Here is a 13,606-nt window from a genome sequence, read left to right on the forward strand (position 1 = left end):
TTTTTTTTTTTTTTTTTTTTTTTTTTTTTTTTTTTTTTTTTTTTTTTTTTTCAGAAGTTGAACTGCTTTTGGGGCCAGAAGAAAGAGCCACTCTGCAACAAAATGAAACTCCTCAGATGGACAAAATATTAACTGTAAGTAATGTGTTCTGAGTTCTGACATGCTTGTTTCTAGTATTGTGCATGTCACTATGAGCTGTGGATTTGAGTCTGTGATTATAAGATCTAATTAGTAACTGTATGCTTGTGGGAATTGTTTTTAAAACCTTTGAATTGATTGACTCTGGTTCAGGAAAAATGGAACCCTATTCATACTCTTGCACTAGCAGGGCAGATGCAGTTTATGGACCAACTTCTTGGAAATGGCCTCAATGTGGATATGATTGATAAGGTTGGATTCATTTAGGCTTCCAAGATTTATAAACAAATAATCCAAAGGCTGGATTTTGATTTGTTTTTTCTCCAGCAATGGTCTAAATTGATTTGGTGAAACAGGATGGAAGGACTGCACTTCACTATGCAGTTATTGGTAAAAGAGAGGCTGTCATAAGTCATCTTCTACGAAAAGGCGCCAACCCTCAGGCTAGAGACCTGGTGAGATGATCCTCCTTTTTTGAGTCCCGCAGCCACTACCCAAGGGTGTGTACGGGGTAAACCCCGCCTTGTGACCCTAGCCAACAAAGAACCACAGGGAGATAAACCAACCTTGGTTACCTATAGCTAACCTGCTCAAACCAAGAAGGCCAATCTAGGCCACTCTGGCTGGGAGTTGAACTTGCAACTTTGTAGTTACCAAGTCAACAGTCTGACTAACTTGACTGGGGTTACCCCCAAGATGATCCTACATGTTCATACACTTCATGGCTGTTTGTTGTGTTCCTTAGAGGCTGTATATAGCTGTTTATCCTCATTGCAGGACGGTGCCACGCCACTCCATTATGCAGTTCAAGTTGGAGCAATGCAGACTGTCAAGCTATTGATTAAGTACAACGTTGATGTCAACATTGCTGACAATGTAAGAGTGCAGGTTCATTCTGTTTAATATAGTTTCAAGAGGTCCGTATTTAAAAAATATTTTGCTGTCACAGGAAGGCTGGACAGCACTCCATGTCGCTGTACAAAGTAGAAACAGAAACATAGTAAAAGTTTTGCTAGTCAACGGAGCAGACAAGTCGAGGAGGAATAAGGTGACATCTTTTAGAAAGTATGAAAAGTTTTATAGTTCAAATATGATTATATGAAAACGAGAATTAGTGTTATGTAATGTTTGTTTCAGGATGGGAATACAGCCCTTGATCTGAGCTTATGTTATGGGAAAGATTTCAAGTCATACGATCTAGCCAAGTTAGTAAAGCTTGTACCAGCCGAGAGTGCGCCAATATTTGGATGAAGCCATTGCAGAACTTGCAAGTGCTAATCAACATTGTACGGTCAGGGAGATCGATAACAGGACGAAAATGGTTAAGATTCTGAAAGTCGCCATTGTTGGCAACAGAAGAATTTTGGGTTAAGGACTGAAACAGATTATATGATGGAATCTGAAAATCTCTGATCGGAAACAGGAGAGTTTCCGGTGGCATCAACAGAGGGATCTTCATCAAGAAAATAATCGTCAGAGGAGTTCGAGGAGTCTAATGAAACTGGATTAATGTTGTCCATGGGAGAATTAAGGATGGTTTCTTCTGAACTCTAGAGGTCTCATTAAGTAGGAATTTTCAATGGAAGAGCTGGTTTTTTTTTTTTTGGGTGAACTGGAAGAGCTGTTATAGATGTTGTTGTATCATGCGACTTGCTAGATAATGATAGTGCAATACAAAAATTAATTAATTAATTAAATGGTCAAAGAAAAGTTTATGGTAAATTGGTAATACACATGAACTTCAAGTGTAGCAATTATCTGATTCATATTTTAGCTTAAGTAAAAAATCAAACTCTATATACACAATTTAAATCAAATTGAAATTCGTCTCATAATAATAAAGATTAATATTATAAAAATCAGCATAGACAACAACCTAGTATAGACTCATAGGGCTTAGGCTAAAGGAAATAATGGAAAAATTGGCCAATGTTCAAGATAACAAAAGATGAGTAGCTACTAGTCCACTTCAAATTCAAGCAAATCTTTTCCTTCATTAATTTATTATGTATTTAATTAAACAATATATTCTTAGTTACTACTATACCACTTTACGTACAAGCTCAAGCAAGCTTCTTCACTTGGAAGATATAGTAGAAACACTCCCACAATATTATCAATCACATATTTTTGTTTTTTTTTATAAATAAAACTAAAAATCCTTTGTGTACAATATAGTTTAGAATTTCATTTTGCACATACCAATGGGATAAATGGATAATATTCAACACCATTATTGTTTTTTCATAGCTACTTTCTCAACCCACCGAAGCACAAAGAGTCATCTATGTGAGAGTGTTTTCCAAGACACCGAGTGCCACTAGACCACAAGGTCTTTGGCCATAGATATCATGTTTGATTAAAAATAAAGTAATTAAAAAGAAAACATTGAGAAAAGTAACAAATACTCCAATTCCAAGGAGGTCAACCCCTTACCATATGAAGACTAACTTATTTTATGATATTTTATTTGTCATGATTATTATTTGTTGGTTAAAATTTTTCATTCTTTGGTTATTTTCTTAAATATTTTTTTTTGTAATTTTAATTTTCTTTTGGTGTTTAATGTATTTTGTGTAGTTTCTAATTATATAAATTTTATATATTAAAATCAAATTAAATAATACCCAAAAATTGAATTGCAAGTAACAAACAACTTTAGAAATATATACATTTTCAATCTCTGTTACAATGCAATATGTGTTCATACATACATACATTTTCAATCTATTGTTATTACTTATTATTACTATAAGTCAACTATTATTTTTTTGCAAAAAAAACAAAAAAAAAAAACAAAAAACAAAAATTGAAGCAGCTAGCTAGCCCTACTTTCTGCTAAACAAAGGGAACCAGCGTTCTTGCAGAGAAGAGTGGTGAGAGATCATGAAGAGGAGAAAAATGAGCAGAACACCAACTCCCACCGGCGACCCTCCCACGCGGTGGAGCGACTCTTTCTCCGGGAACGAGATCGCGAACGGGACCCTCTCCCGGTCGTCGCTAGACAGCCAGTGGACGGCGAGCAGCAGAAGGAGCGGGAACAGGAGGAGGCAAATCCGAGCTTGGTCCATCAGATCCTCCAACATGGAGTCGTAGTTGATGTACCATGTGAAGAAGAGGAAGAAGAGGAGGATCGCCAGGAAGAAGAAGAAGATGGGAAAATCTGACAAGTATTGAAGGTAGTCGTAGTATGAAGTGTAGTGGTGCCTAGCCATGGTGATATGGTCATATTTATAGAAAGAAATGATTCTTAAGTAATGTAATTAGCCATACAATAATAGAGGCAGCTGTTGAAATATTATATTGGCATAAATATTATATTGTCACATTGTGGTCTAGTGGCACCCGGTTGCATTTTATGTGGAGGGGTGAGTTCGAGCCTCAGTGGAAGCGCTGTCTCTTTGTGCAAGTAGTTATGAACAGAGTTAGTAGTATTAATAAAAAAGGTCTGTAATTAAGTTACATTTTTTTTAATAATATGATTCTGTATTTCTCAATTTCCTGAAGCACAACCACAGTAGTAAGTGTGCCTCCTCAAAGGTTCTGGGAATTTCTAGATTGAAGTGGATATTGGTTTTGCTTGGGGATGAAAAAGACAGTGGTGGAGTAAGGGGTAGACATGCAGGCCAGCTAGGGAGTTTCATGTCACTTTCCTTCATGTTTTTATCACTTTATTATCTTTAATTCATTATTGGTGCCTGCCCCTGAAACGTACTCTCCCTCTAAGGTGGATAGGTTAGTGCATATTCATGAATTTTCGGGAAAGGAACATGTTTAAACTTTAATTTGATGCTAAAGATGCTTTATCTTGAAAATTATAATTTATTTTTCCGCTTCACTGCTGCTAATAATTTATTGGGGCTCAATATCATAACCTCTTATAAGAGAGAGCCGCTGTATGCCATTTGAACATGTACATGTGTTCATAAATTCAAAGTTTGATGTTCATAAACTAAACTCTACCATGTAATTTTACATATATTCATAAATTCAAAGTTTGATGTTTATAAACTAGACAATTTTAGTGGATCCTGATCGTATAACTATTGGAAATTTGGAATATCACAATATTGCTACGGGGATTGGGCTCCAATCGGCTATCAAGCCCAACAATGGGAACTTGAAATATTAAGATCCAAGTCAAGAATTTGGCTTTATTTAACTTGGAGTGAGAGATAAAACTATCAAGTATCAAGCGTGGTCCAAACAAAACAACTTCAGATGGCGTCGCCCGGACTCGAACCGGAGACCTTCAGTGTGTTAGACTGACGTGATAACCAACTACACCACGACACCAATCTGTCAGCTTTACTGAGTTAAAACTTTTTAAAAGCTAAACCTAAGCATAGAAGCTAACTCCTTATTAGTAGCTGAAAGGGGTAGGTGAGACGGTGAATAGATAAAACATGATTCTTATACCTAAATACCAAGAATTTAATTTTTGTCAATATTCTTTTAATCAAATTTTTTATACATGATCTCTTGTAAATACTATTTACATTATAAATACTTGCAAAAATTCAATAAAGAGATGATGAAACGAGGAAGAAAAGTGGAAAACCAAGAAAATGGGTTTGCCATACTAAACTGTATGAAATTACTTTAATGAAAATATTAAGGAGCAAAAAAAAAAAGAAGAGGAAAATGGATTATTATTAGATCAACACATTAAGAGAGAGTAAAATGAGATTTATTTTCTTTTCTTGGTACATCCAATTGATCCCATGATAATGATCAATTTTTGTACTTATAGCTATATATATCGATAATTATCAAATTATTTATTTATATGTATAAAGTTAATTAACTATAGGTATAAAATATGTGACTTAAGGTACATAATTTTTGTATCAAAATTCATAATGCGTCACATCTAAGTGCTGGATGTGTCAAACATAAGAAGGTTCATCATATCTTCCATTAACCATGTGCCCTAGTCCCTCGTTTACTCCAAATTTATTAAAGAATTTACAGTTTTTTTTTTTTTTAAACACATTTATTCACTTCTTTTAAATCATGGGAGACACTAGTGCTACTCACCTACTAAACTATGAAATAAAAAATCAAGAGTAGATATAATATAATTAATGCTCAACTATTGTTATCACTTTTTATTTTAGTAAAGTAATATTTTTACATAAGTTATTGTATAGAAATTATTATTTTATAATTATTGGATTGAAAATTTGCAATTTATAGGAGATGGAACAAATAATGATTAGGTTAACATGGAACGAATAATTGTTGAATTCAATATATAAATTTGATTAACTCAAAAGTTAAGGGTCTTTTATCGCTTCTGCCATGTAGTCATGTAGACTAGTAGATGAGGTAAGTTGCAAAATATGTCTTAACTGGCCTTAAATTCATATATTTTTTAGTTCTTGATAGGATTTGAACACAAGCAAAATTTTATGAATCTATTTTGAATTGATTGACCAATTTAGTTGATTCTGACAATGCTGAATTAAATATATGAGATGAACGTTGATTGATTACACAATAATTGAATTACACAGTGATAGTATACCTATACGAGAGTTGGCATCAGACTCTCCTAAACTATAGGTACTAACCATTGACTAATAACCAACTAATAATAACACAAATATTAAATATAAGAGTACAACATGTTACATGACTAACACGCCCCCTCAAGCACAAGGGTGAGAGGAAACAACATTGAGCTTGGAGCGGAGAGTCTAAAATCGCGTAGCAGGCAGCAGTTTGGTGAAGATATCTGCAAGCTGGTCTTGAGTGGAGACAAAAGAGACAGTTAAGTCACCCGAGGCAACCTTATCGCGGACAAAATGATAGTCAACCTCAACGTGTTTGGTCCGAGCATGGAAGACTGGATTCGCAGCCATATAGGTCGCACCTAAGTTGTCACACCATAGCGTAGAAGGCTGGCCGGTGTGCAGCCGCAACTCCCGAAGTAGAGAGACAACCCACGTGACCTCCGCAGCCACATCAGCAAGACCCTTGTACTCAGCTTCTGTGGAGGACCTAGCAATTGTGCGTTGCTTCTTGGAAACCCAAGAAATCAAGTTCGAGCCAAAAAATACTGCATAACCGCTGGTGGATTTTCTGTCTAGCGGATAACTAGCCCAGTCGGAATCAGAGTACCCATGCAACGTGGAGCGTGTCGACTTCATGATACGAAGACCCATGTTGAGAGTACCTTTAACATATCGTAATACCCTCTTCAGTAATCCCCAATGCTCAGCTGTTGGTGAGTGCATAAATTGACATAGCCGATTGACTGAATAGGCCAAATCAGGACGAGTAATGGTCAGATATTGCAAGGCACCCGCAATACGGCGATACTAAGTAGGATTATCGAAGGGCTCGAGAGAGGGGCAGATTGAGTGATAGCTGCTGGAGTAGCCAATGGTTTGCAATCAGTCATGCCTGCCCGAGCAAGGATATCTTGCATGTACCTTTTCTGAGATAACAGGAAACCGTCGTCAGACCCTAGAGTCTCAATACCAAGGAAGAAACCAGGAGTCCCGAGATCACGAATCTTGAACACAGTCGCAAGCTGACGCAGAAGAGTTTCCACTAATGTAGCATCATTTCCCATAATAATGATATCATCCACATAAACAAGTAGATAGACCCGGGATTCTGCTGATGCAAAGTAAAATAGAGAGACATCCGTCTTGGATGAGGAAAAACCGACAGAAATCAAAAAGTCGTGAAGCCGTTTAAACCAGGCACGAGGAGCCTGCTTCAAACCATACAACGAGCGCTGTAGATGGCATACATAGCCCGGATGCAGCGGGTCCTCATATCCTGGAGGTTGCTTCATGTAGACCGTTTCAGGTAGGTGACCGTTTAAAAAGGCATTATGAACATCTAGCTGACGTAGAACCCACGAATGTGTGACAGCTAGCGAAAACAGAAGCCTTACAGTCGTTGGTTTCACTACGGGACTGAATGTATCGAAGAAGTCTTCCCCCGCAACCTGATTAAAACCTTTTGCGACAAGCCGTGCTTTATACCGTTCAATGGTACCATCTGCTTTTCGTTTGGTGCGATACACCCATTTACACCCAATTATATTCATTAGCGGAGTTGCAGGTACAAGCTTCCACGTGTTGTTGTGCAGTAACGCATTGAACTCCTAATCCATAGCATCCCTCCAATGCAGATGTTTCACAGCCTGTGTGTAGCAGGTCGGATCAGTAGTTGCAGTCAAAGCATAGAACTGTTCTCCGATTCCCCGAGTTTTTGTACGTGTGCGCATTGCATGACGTGCCACTGTTTTTGAATTAGAGGGATCTTGACTGGTTGTAGTTTGATCACTTGGAACTAAAGCTGATATATGAGAGTCAGTGTGTGTCCTTGATGATGAAGTTGGAACGTATGGAGTCCCAGAAGAAGCTGAAACCGGAGTCAATATCAAAGACGGAGCGGGTGCATTAGGACAGATCGGTGCAGTTGCCCACGGTGAATCCTGAGAGTGAGACTGACGTGAGTCCTGTAAGATATCCTGAAAAGGAAAGACAGCTTCATCAAAACGGACATGACGACAGGTATAGACTTTTCCAGTGAGTAGGTCCATGCAACAGTATCCCCTATAATTGACCGGGTAACCTAGGAAAACACAGGGTGCAGACCTATACTCTATTTTATGACGATTGTAGGGGCGAAGATATGGATAACAGCAACAGCCGAAGACACGAAAAAACGTGTAGGGTGGTAGAGTGTTATATATTTTGGAATATGGGGTCTGGAAGTTTATAGCTGACGAGGGTAAGCAGTTAATAAGAAACGTAGCTGACTCGAAAGCGTAATCCCAAAATTTTAAGGGTGTTGAGCTTTGGGCAAGTAAGGATAGTCCCGTTTCTACAATATGACGATTACGACGTTTAACTCTTCCGTTTTGTTCATGGGTATAGGCGCATGATTGACGGTGTGTAATTCCTAATGATTGAAAAAGATTATGTAAACGACGATACTCCCCGCCCAAATCAGACTGTATGGCTTTGATAGAACGCGAAAACCGACGTTCTACCATTGCCCGCCAAAAATCGAAAATTTTATATATGTCAGATTTTACATGTAGTGGATAAAACCAGGTAAAGCGGGATTAGTCATCTACAAAAAGCACGAAGTAACGGAAACCTGAATTAGAAATTACAGGAGACGGACCCCATATGTCCGTAAAAACCAAATCTAACACAGCCGTACTATTATTATGAACCCTATCTAGTGGGAATCTAGACGACTTGCCGAGTTGACATGCCGAGCAGACACCTAATGAATCAATTTTATGAGACGTGACCGGAACATGTGATAGAACACGATGCAGTACTTAGCTGTGCGGGTGACCTAGACGCTGATGCCAGACTGATGGCGAGGCTCGGGCGGTGAGGAACGCTTTGTGACCGTGAGGGATGGACAATTGATAAAGACCGCCCGTTGTAAACCCCTTAAGAAGCACCACCTGTGTTGTGCTGTCCTTCACAAAAAAACAATCCTTATGAAACTCAAAAAAGACGTTATTCTCGTTAGTAAATTTATAAACCGAGAGTAACGACAAAGATAATGACGGGACATGAAGTATGTTTGACATTGTTAAGGGGTGTGAAATAGAGGGAATAACCGTGCGGCCTACACTAGATATGTCCAAACCTGTACCGTTTCCTACTTTCAGGACATCGTTGCCGGTATATGGTTCGGAATGATCCATGAGATTCGCATCAGGTGTAGCATGGGACGTGGCTCCCGTGTCGGGATACCACGATTCAACACTTGAGGGATTAACAGCGTCACCAGGAAAAACGGTGTTGGCTTGCGTGACTTGCCGATCATCATATCGCCGCCAGCATGTCACCGCCGTGTGTCCATGGTTGCGGCAGATTTGACATCGCGGTGTCCCGCGACCTCCGCGACCCGGATTCCCAGAGCCGCAACCACGAGAATTCCGTCCGCCACGGCCACCGGAATGGCGACCTCCAACGCCGGAGTTGTGTCGCCCACGTCCCGCGTAAAACGCCGTCGGCGACGATTGCGGCAACGTAGAGTCAAGGCCACCTCCTAATTCCTCTACATGCAGGAACTCTTGGGCCTGTAGATGATCAGCTAATTGAGGGATCGTCATTGGCGTCGCCGCTGCCGTCAACGTGCTCGCCATTGCGCGGAACTCCGGGCGCAACCCTCGAAGAACATACAGAATTTGCTCATCTGCAGTGAGCGGCCGGCCGGCGAGGGACAAGGCTTCAACAAGCATCTGAGCCTGTCCGAGATATTCCGCCGGCGTCTGGTTCCCTTGCCGGAGGGAATGGAATTGGCCGATTAGGCTGAAGCACCTCGTGCGAGACTGCGATGCGAAAGCTGCGGTGATGGAGTCCCAAACCTCGCGTGATGTCTCCCGTCCGACGGCCAGATACATCACCTCACTGGTGAGTGAGGAGACGAGGAGCGACAGAATCGCCTGATCCTGCTGTACCCAAGGTGAGTATGCGGGGTTGAGGATCGGCAGCGTCGGAGCGGCTGCGGACTGCACTGCCGCGGGGATCGTCGCCGGCGGACAGGGCACGGTGCCATCGAGGTAGCCTAAGAGACCCTGGCTACGTAGAAAGGGCATTACTTGCGTACGCTAGTGGATGTAATTGCGTGAGGTTAGCTTGATCGAAATTTGGTGGTTGGCTGGGGATAAGTTCATCGCCGGCGGTGGCAGAGCTGTGATGGCGGGGGTGATGGTGCCATCGGCAGTCGGTTGTGAAGCCATCGGAAGTTGGCGATAAATTTGCGGAAAAGAGGATCGAGTTTGGCTGATACCAGATGAACGTTGATTGATTACACAATAATTGAATTACACAGTGATAGTATACCTATACGAGAGTTGGCATCAGACTCTCCTAAACTATAGGTACTAACCATTGACTAATAACCAACTAATAATAACACAAATATTAAATATAAGAGTACAACATGTTACATGACTAACATATGACACTTTATCGAAGTGGTCTTGTTAAGTAAATGGAACTTTTCATGACTAAATAATTGTTGAGTTTTATAATGTGCAAGTTAAATATAAATAAGAAAACGTACTTTTGCTTGGAATCTTTTGATTATTCTAAAGTCTTTCTTTATTTCTTTGTCTTGGACCCAACTTTACACTTCAAAAGTACATAAAATAATTTGTCATTGCTCCAAACTGGACCATGTTGTATTTTTCTTTCTATTTATTGTAATTTCTACATATTTTACTCAAATATTTTTTTTAAATAAAATAGAGACTATTTTCTTTATATATATTTTTCTGTAATGAAAAACAAATATTTTTAATCTCTTAATTATTCTTCACTACTCTTTTAATCCATAACTTCTTACTGTTACAATTTACAATATACTTCATTGGTTTTCTTTTTAAGTTACAGTTTTAGTTTCTGAAACAAAAAAAAAAATGTTAAACTCTATTAGTATTTTCTCTCTCTCTCTCTCTCTCTCTCTCTCTCTATATATATATATATATATATATATATATATATATATATATATGACTCTCATGAGAATCATGCCTCATGTGAGAATCTGTGAACAAATCCAAATAATTGATCTAGTAAATTTAACGGCTATTATTAATTTATTTTTCGAATACCTTTAATTAGCATAACATGTGAAATATACAATACACAATTTGTCATTAACACACATGGACAAAATGCTATTATTACTTCAATTGCTTTTATTCAGTATCTCAATTCAAGAATGTATAAAAACCAATAATATTGACAAAAATGGTATAAACATCAATTCCATCTCACACTCGAGCTCGTTGCATTGAATTATCCTAATGTTGTTTACCTCACATGTGTTGTTTGTATATGACTATTATACAAGAACATGATTTATTGTGTGCACACGTTAAAAGTATAGTACATAGTGGTATTTCACTTTCGCTTTTCCACTCCCACTTATCTTACACCTCTCAAGTCGTTTTACAAAGTCGGACTAGAGACAAACTCAACAGGGTCTTCAATGTCGATGCTTCCAAATATATTTCTAATTGATCAAACCTTGTTAAAATGCTTTAAACTAAAAGGCCATGCAATAATTTTGGAAAGAAAAAGAAATGCCCGCCTTACTGATTTACTTCCACACGAGTCTTTGCTTTAAATGTGTAGATTTGACATCATATGGACAAAAATGTGTAAAGTACTAATGTCATTACCTTCTTTTCAAAACCCTATTTAAAAAGAAGGTAATTGGAATGCCTTCTTTTTTCTTTTTTTTTTTTTTTTTGCTTTGACCATAAATGACACAAAGAAGGCAATTGCATTGCCTTCTTTTCACTTTTTTTTTTAAAGACTTCTTTACTACTATACACTTTTATATATATTAATTAATTAGAGATGTAAACACCATTAATTTGTTTAATATATGTGATTATAAGATTTTCAAAAAAATTAAAGAATTGATACGGTTTGATAAACATCCTTTGTAATTTTATATTTAACTAGAACACAACCCTTCCAATTTTTATTACAACGGATTTGTTTTTTTTTTTTTTTAATTTTTATTTTATTAAATATTAATTAACAACATAAAATCGAAATGCATAGGCTGAATTTTACAATCAAACTCGTAGTACTTAAGGCATCATCATCTTCGCTTTCAGAATCGGTAGTGCGACTCTACTGTTCAAACCTTTCGATATATCTGTAAATAATAATAATAATAATAATAATAATAACTATTATTATCTATTGTACTCGTATGGAATAATAATAGCACAAAAAATAACAACGTAACTACGACTACGGTAGTTGTATATAATAATAATAATAATAATAATAATAATAACAACAACAATGTAGCCGTATTAAATAATAATAATAATAATAATAATAATAATAATAATAATGTAGCCTTTCCGCTTTTACTGTGTTTTTTTTTTGGTTAAAGAAGGTAGGCTCATTACCTTCTTCTCAAAAACCCTAATGAGAAGAAGGTAATGGGAATAATACTTTATATATTTTTGTCCACCTTTTCATTCTTACACATTTTTGTCCCATCCATGTCAAATCTACACAAAAAAGTCAACAACCCACTTGCACACATGTCAGATTTCTTGGTCCGTGCTTCAAAACTGGTCGAATGGAGAACCCATCCACAAGCCAACAACGACTGAAGCACCCTTAAAGCCTTAAGTAATGATAGTGAGTTTTGTACCACATTAAAAAAAAAATGGTGCATATCAATTAATAGTAATAATTAGGGGATCAAAGGTTGCATTATTGATGCCATGAAAATATAAAATGCTATCTAGTCTAGTACAAGATGGACCCTTATTATTTTTAAAAAGAAAACATAATAGTAACAATTCAATAATGCATAACATATGCATCATATTGAACCGTGGCATCACCACTTTCAAGGTCAAAAGAGTGAGTCCTGGCCTGAACATATCCCCGAGCGAACCGGAAAAGCCCACTGCCGCCGATCACCGCCATCTCCCGCACCGCATGAAACACCGCATTCCGGCCGACCACCGTGAACGCGCTTCCATTATACTTCCCTTCAACGAACGCGAAGTTCATCACCATCAACAATCCCACCTCCTGCTGCGCCGCCGACGCGTAGAGCCCTTGCGCCTTTCCCACCATCTTAGAACTCAGCTCCGGCCGGAGGGTTAGAGGGTTATCGATCATATTCACCACCCCGAACCCCGTCGAGGAGTTTCTCGGCGGCGAGACCACCGTGACGGACGACGGGTTGCGGCCGCTCACGATGTCGTGCCAGTAGAAGCGGAAGTGGCTGAGTTTTTCCTTCTTTAGGCCGAGCGTTTTCCGGGGGATGGGTTTTCCGAAGACGTGTTTGTCGTCTCCGGTGACCGGAAAAGCCAGGGAAAAGATGAGGATGGAGATGGTGAGGAGAAGGGGAGTGGGATGGGTAGAAAGAGATGTGGCCATGGGAGTTAATGGGATTATGTTTTAATTTGTACGATGATGTTGGTTTGTATAGAGTTATATTATTTATAGAAGGTGACAGCAACATTTTTCACTTAAGTATTAATTTCACGAGACTTTTAGTACAACTTTTGCTTGACTATTAATTACGCCATTACGGAGTAATAGGTAAAAAAAAAACATATTTGGGTACACAGGTGTAGATACTTCTAGATTTTAGGTTGATTGGACGATTTAAAATTTTACTCTTAAAAGGTAAAGTCCTACACTCAGATAAATAACGGCCACTTAGAGCATCTCCATCAATTTGTGATTTTTGTCATTTTTTTAGGCACCTAAGATTGAGCAAGGAGAGAAAAAGAGTGGAAAAAATTGACAAAAGTATTAAAAAAAATGTTATATGTACACGCCCCAGCTGGCGCATGCACCAGCATGACTTTTTTTTTTTTTTTTGAAGTCCACTAAAAACTTCATTCCAACAATTTTTCTTTTTTTCTCTTTTCTCTTCCCTCCAATTTAGTCTCTCTCTAATTGTGTAAAAA

General features: G+C 38.3%; 2 protein-coding genes and 1 non-coding gene across 4 annotated transcripts in view; 1 reads left to right on the forward strand and 2 right to left on the reverse strand.

Moving 5' to 3' along the window:
• LOC116024750 (ankyrin repeat domain-containing protein EMB506, chloroplastic-like) overlaps positions 1-1,830 on the forward strand; it is a 4,029-nt gene extending 2,199 nt beyond the window's left edge. For both annotated transcript variants that reach the window (XM_031265733.1, XM_031265732.1), the window contains exons 3-8: positions 55-134; positions 292-390; positions 495-593; positions 916-1,014; positions 1,088-1,186; positions 1,276-1,830. In XM_031265733.1, coding sequence (XP_031121593.1) covers positions 55-134; positions 292-390; positions 495-593; positions 916-1,014; positions 1,088-1,186; positions 1,276-1,389 — 590 coding nt within the window. In that variant the 3' untranslated portion in view covers positions 1,390-1,830. The remainder of the gene's footprint in view (positions 1-54; positions 135-291; positions 391-494; positions 594-915; positions 1,015-1,087; positions 1,187-1,275) is intronic.
• A 2,530-nt stretch (positions 1,831-4,360) lies between these two features.
• On the reverse strand, positions 4,361-4,434 carry TRNAV-AAC. Its single transcript has one exon. It is a non-coding gene; the product is annotated as a tRNA-Val (tRNA).
• A 7,897-nt stretch (positions 4,435-12,331) lies between these two features.
• Positions 12,332-13,087, reverse strand: LOC116025817 (dirigent protein 22-like). The gene has a single exon (XM_031267171.1). It carries the CDS (start codon positions 13,065-13,067, stop codon positions 12,480-12,482), a length of 588 nt encoding a protein of 195 aa, XP_031123031.1. The 5' UTR covers positions 13,068-13,087; the 3' UTR covers positions 12,332-12,479.
• Between the last annotated feature and the right edge of the window lie 519 nt (positions 13,088-13,606).

This window comes from Ipomoea triloba, chromosome 7, assembly GCF_003576645.1.
Source record: "Ipomoea triloba cultivar NCNSP0323 chromosome 7, ASM357664v1".
Lineage (NCBI taxonomy): Eukaryota > Viridiplantae > Streptophyta > Magnoliopsida > Solanales > Convolvulaceae > Ipomoea > Ipomoea triloba.

What these genes read in the sequence shown, in the direction of transcription:
- LOC116025817 (XM_031267171.1), bottom strand. Translation starts at nt 13,067, where the DNA reads ATGGCCACATCTCTTTCTACCCATCCCACTCCCCTTCTCCTCACCATC.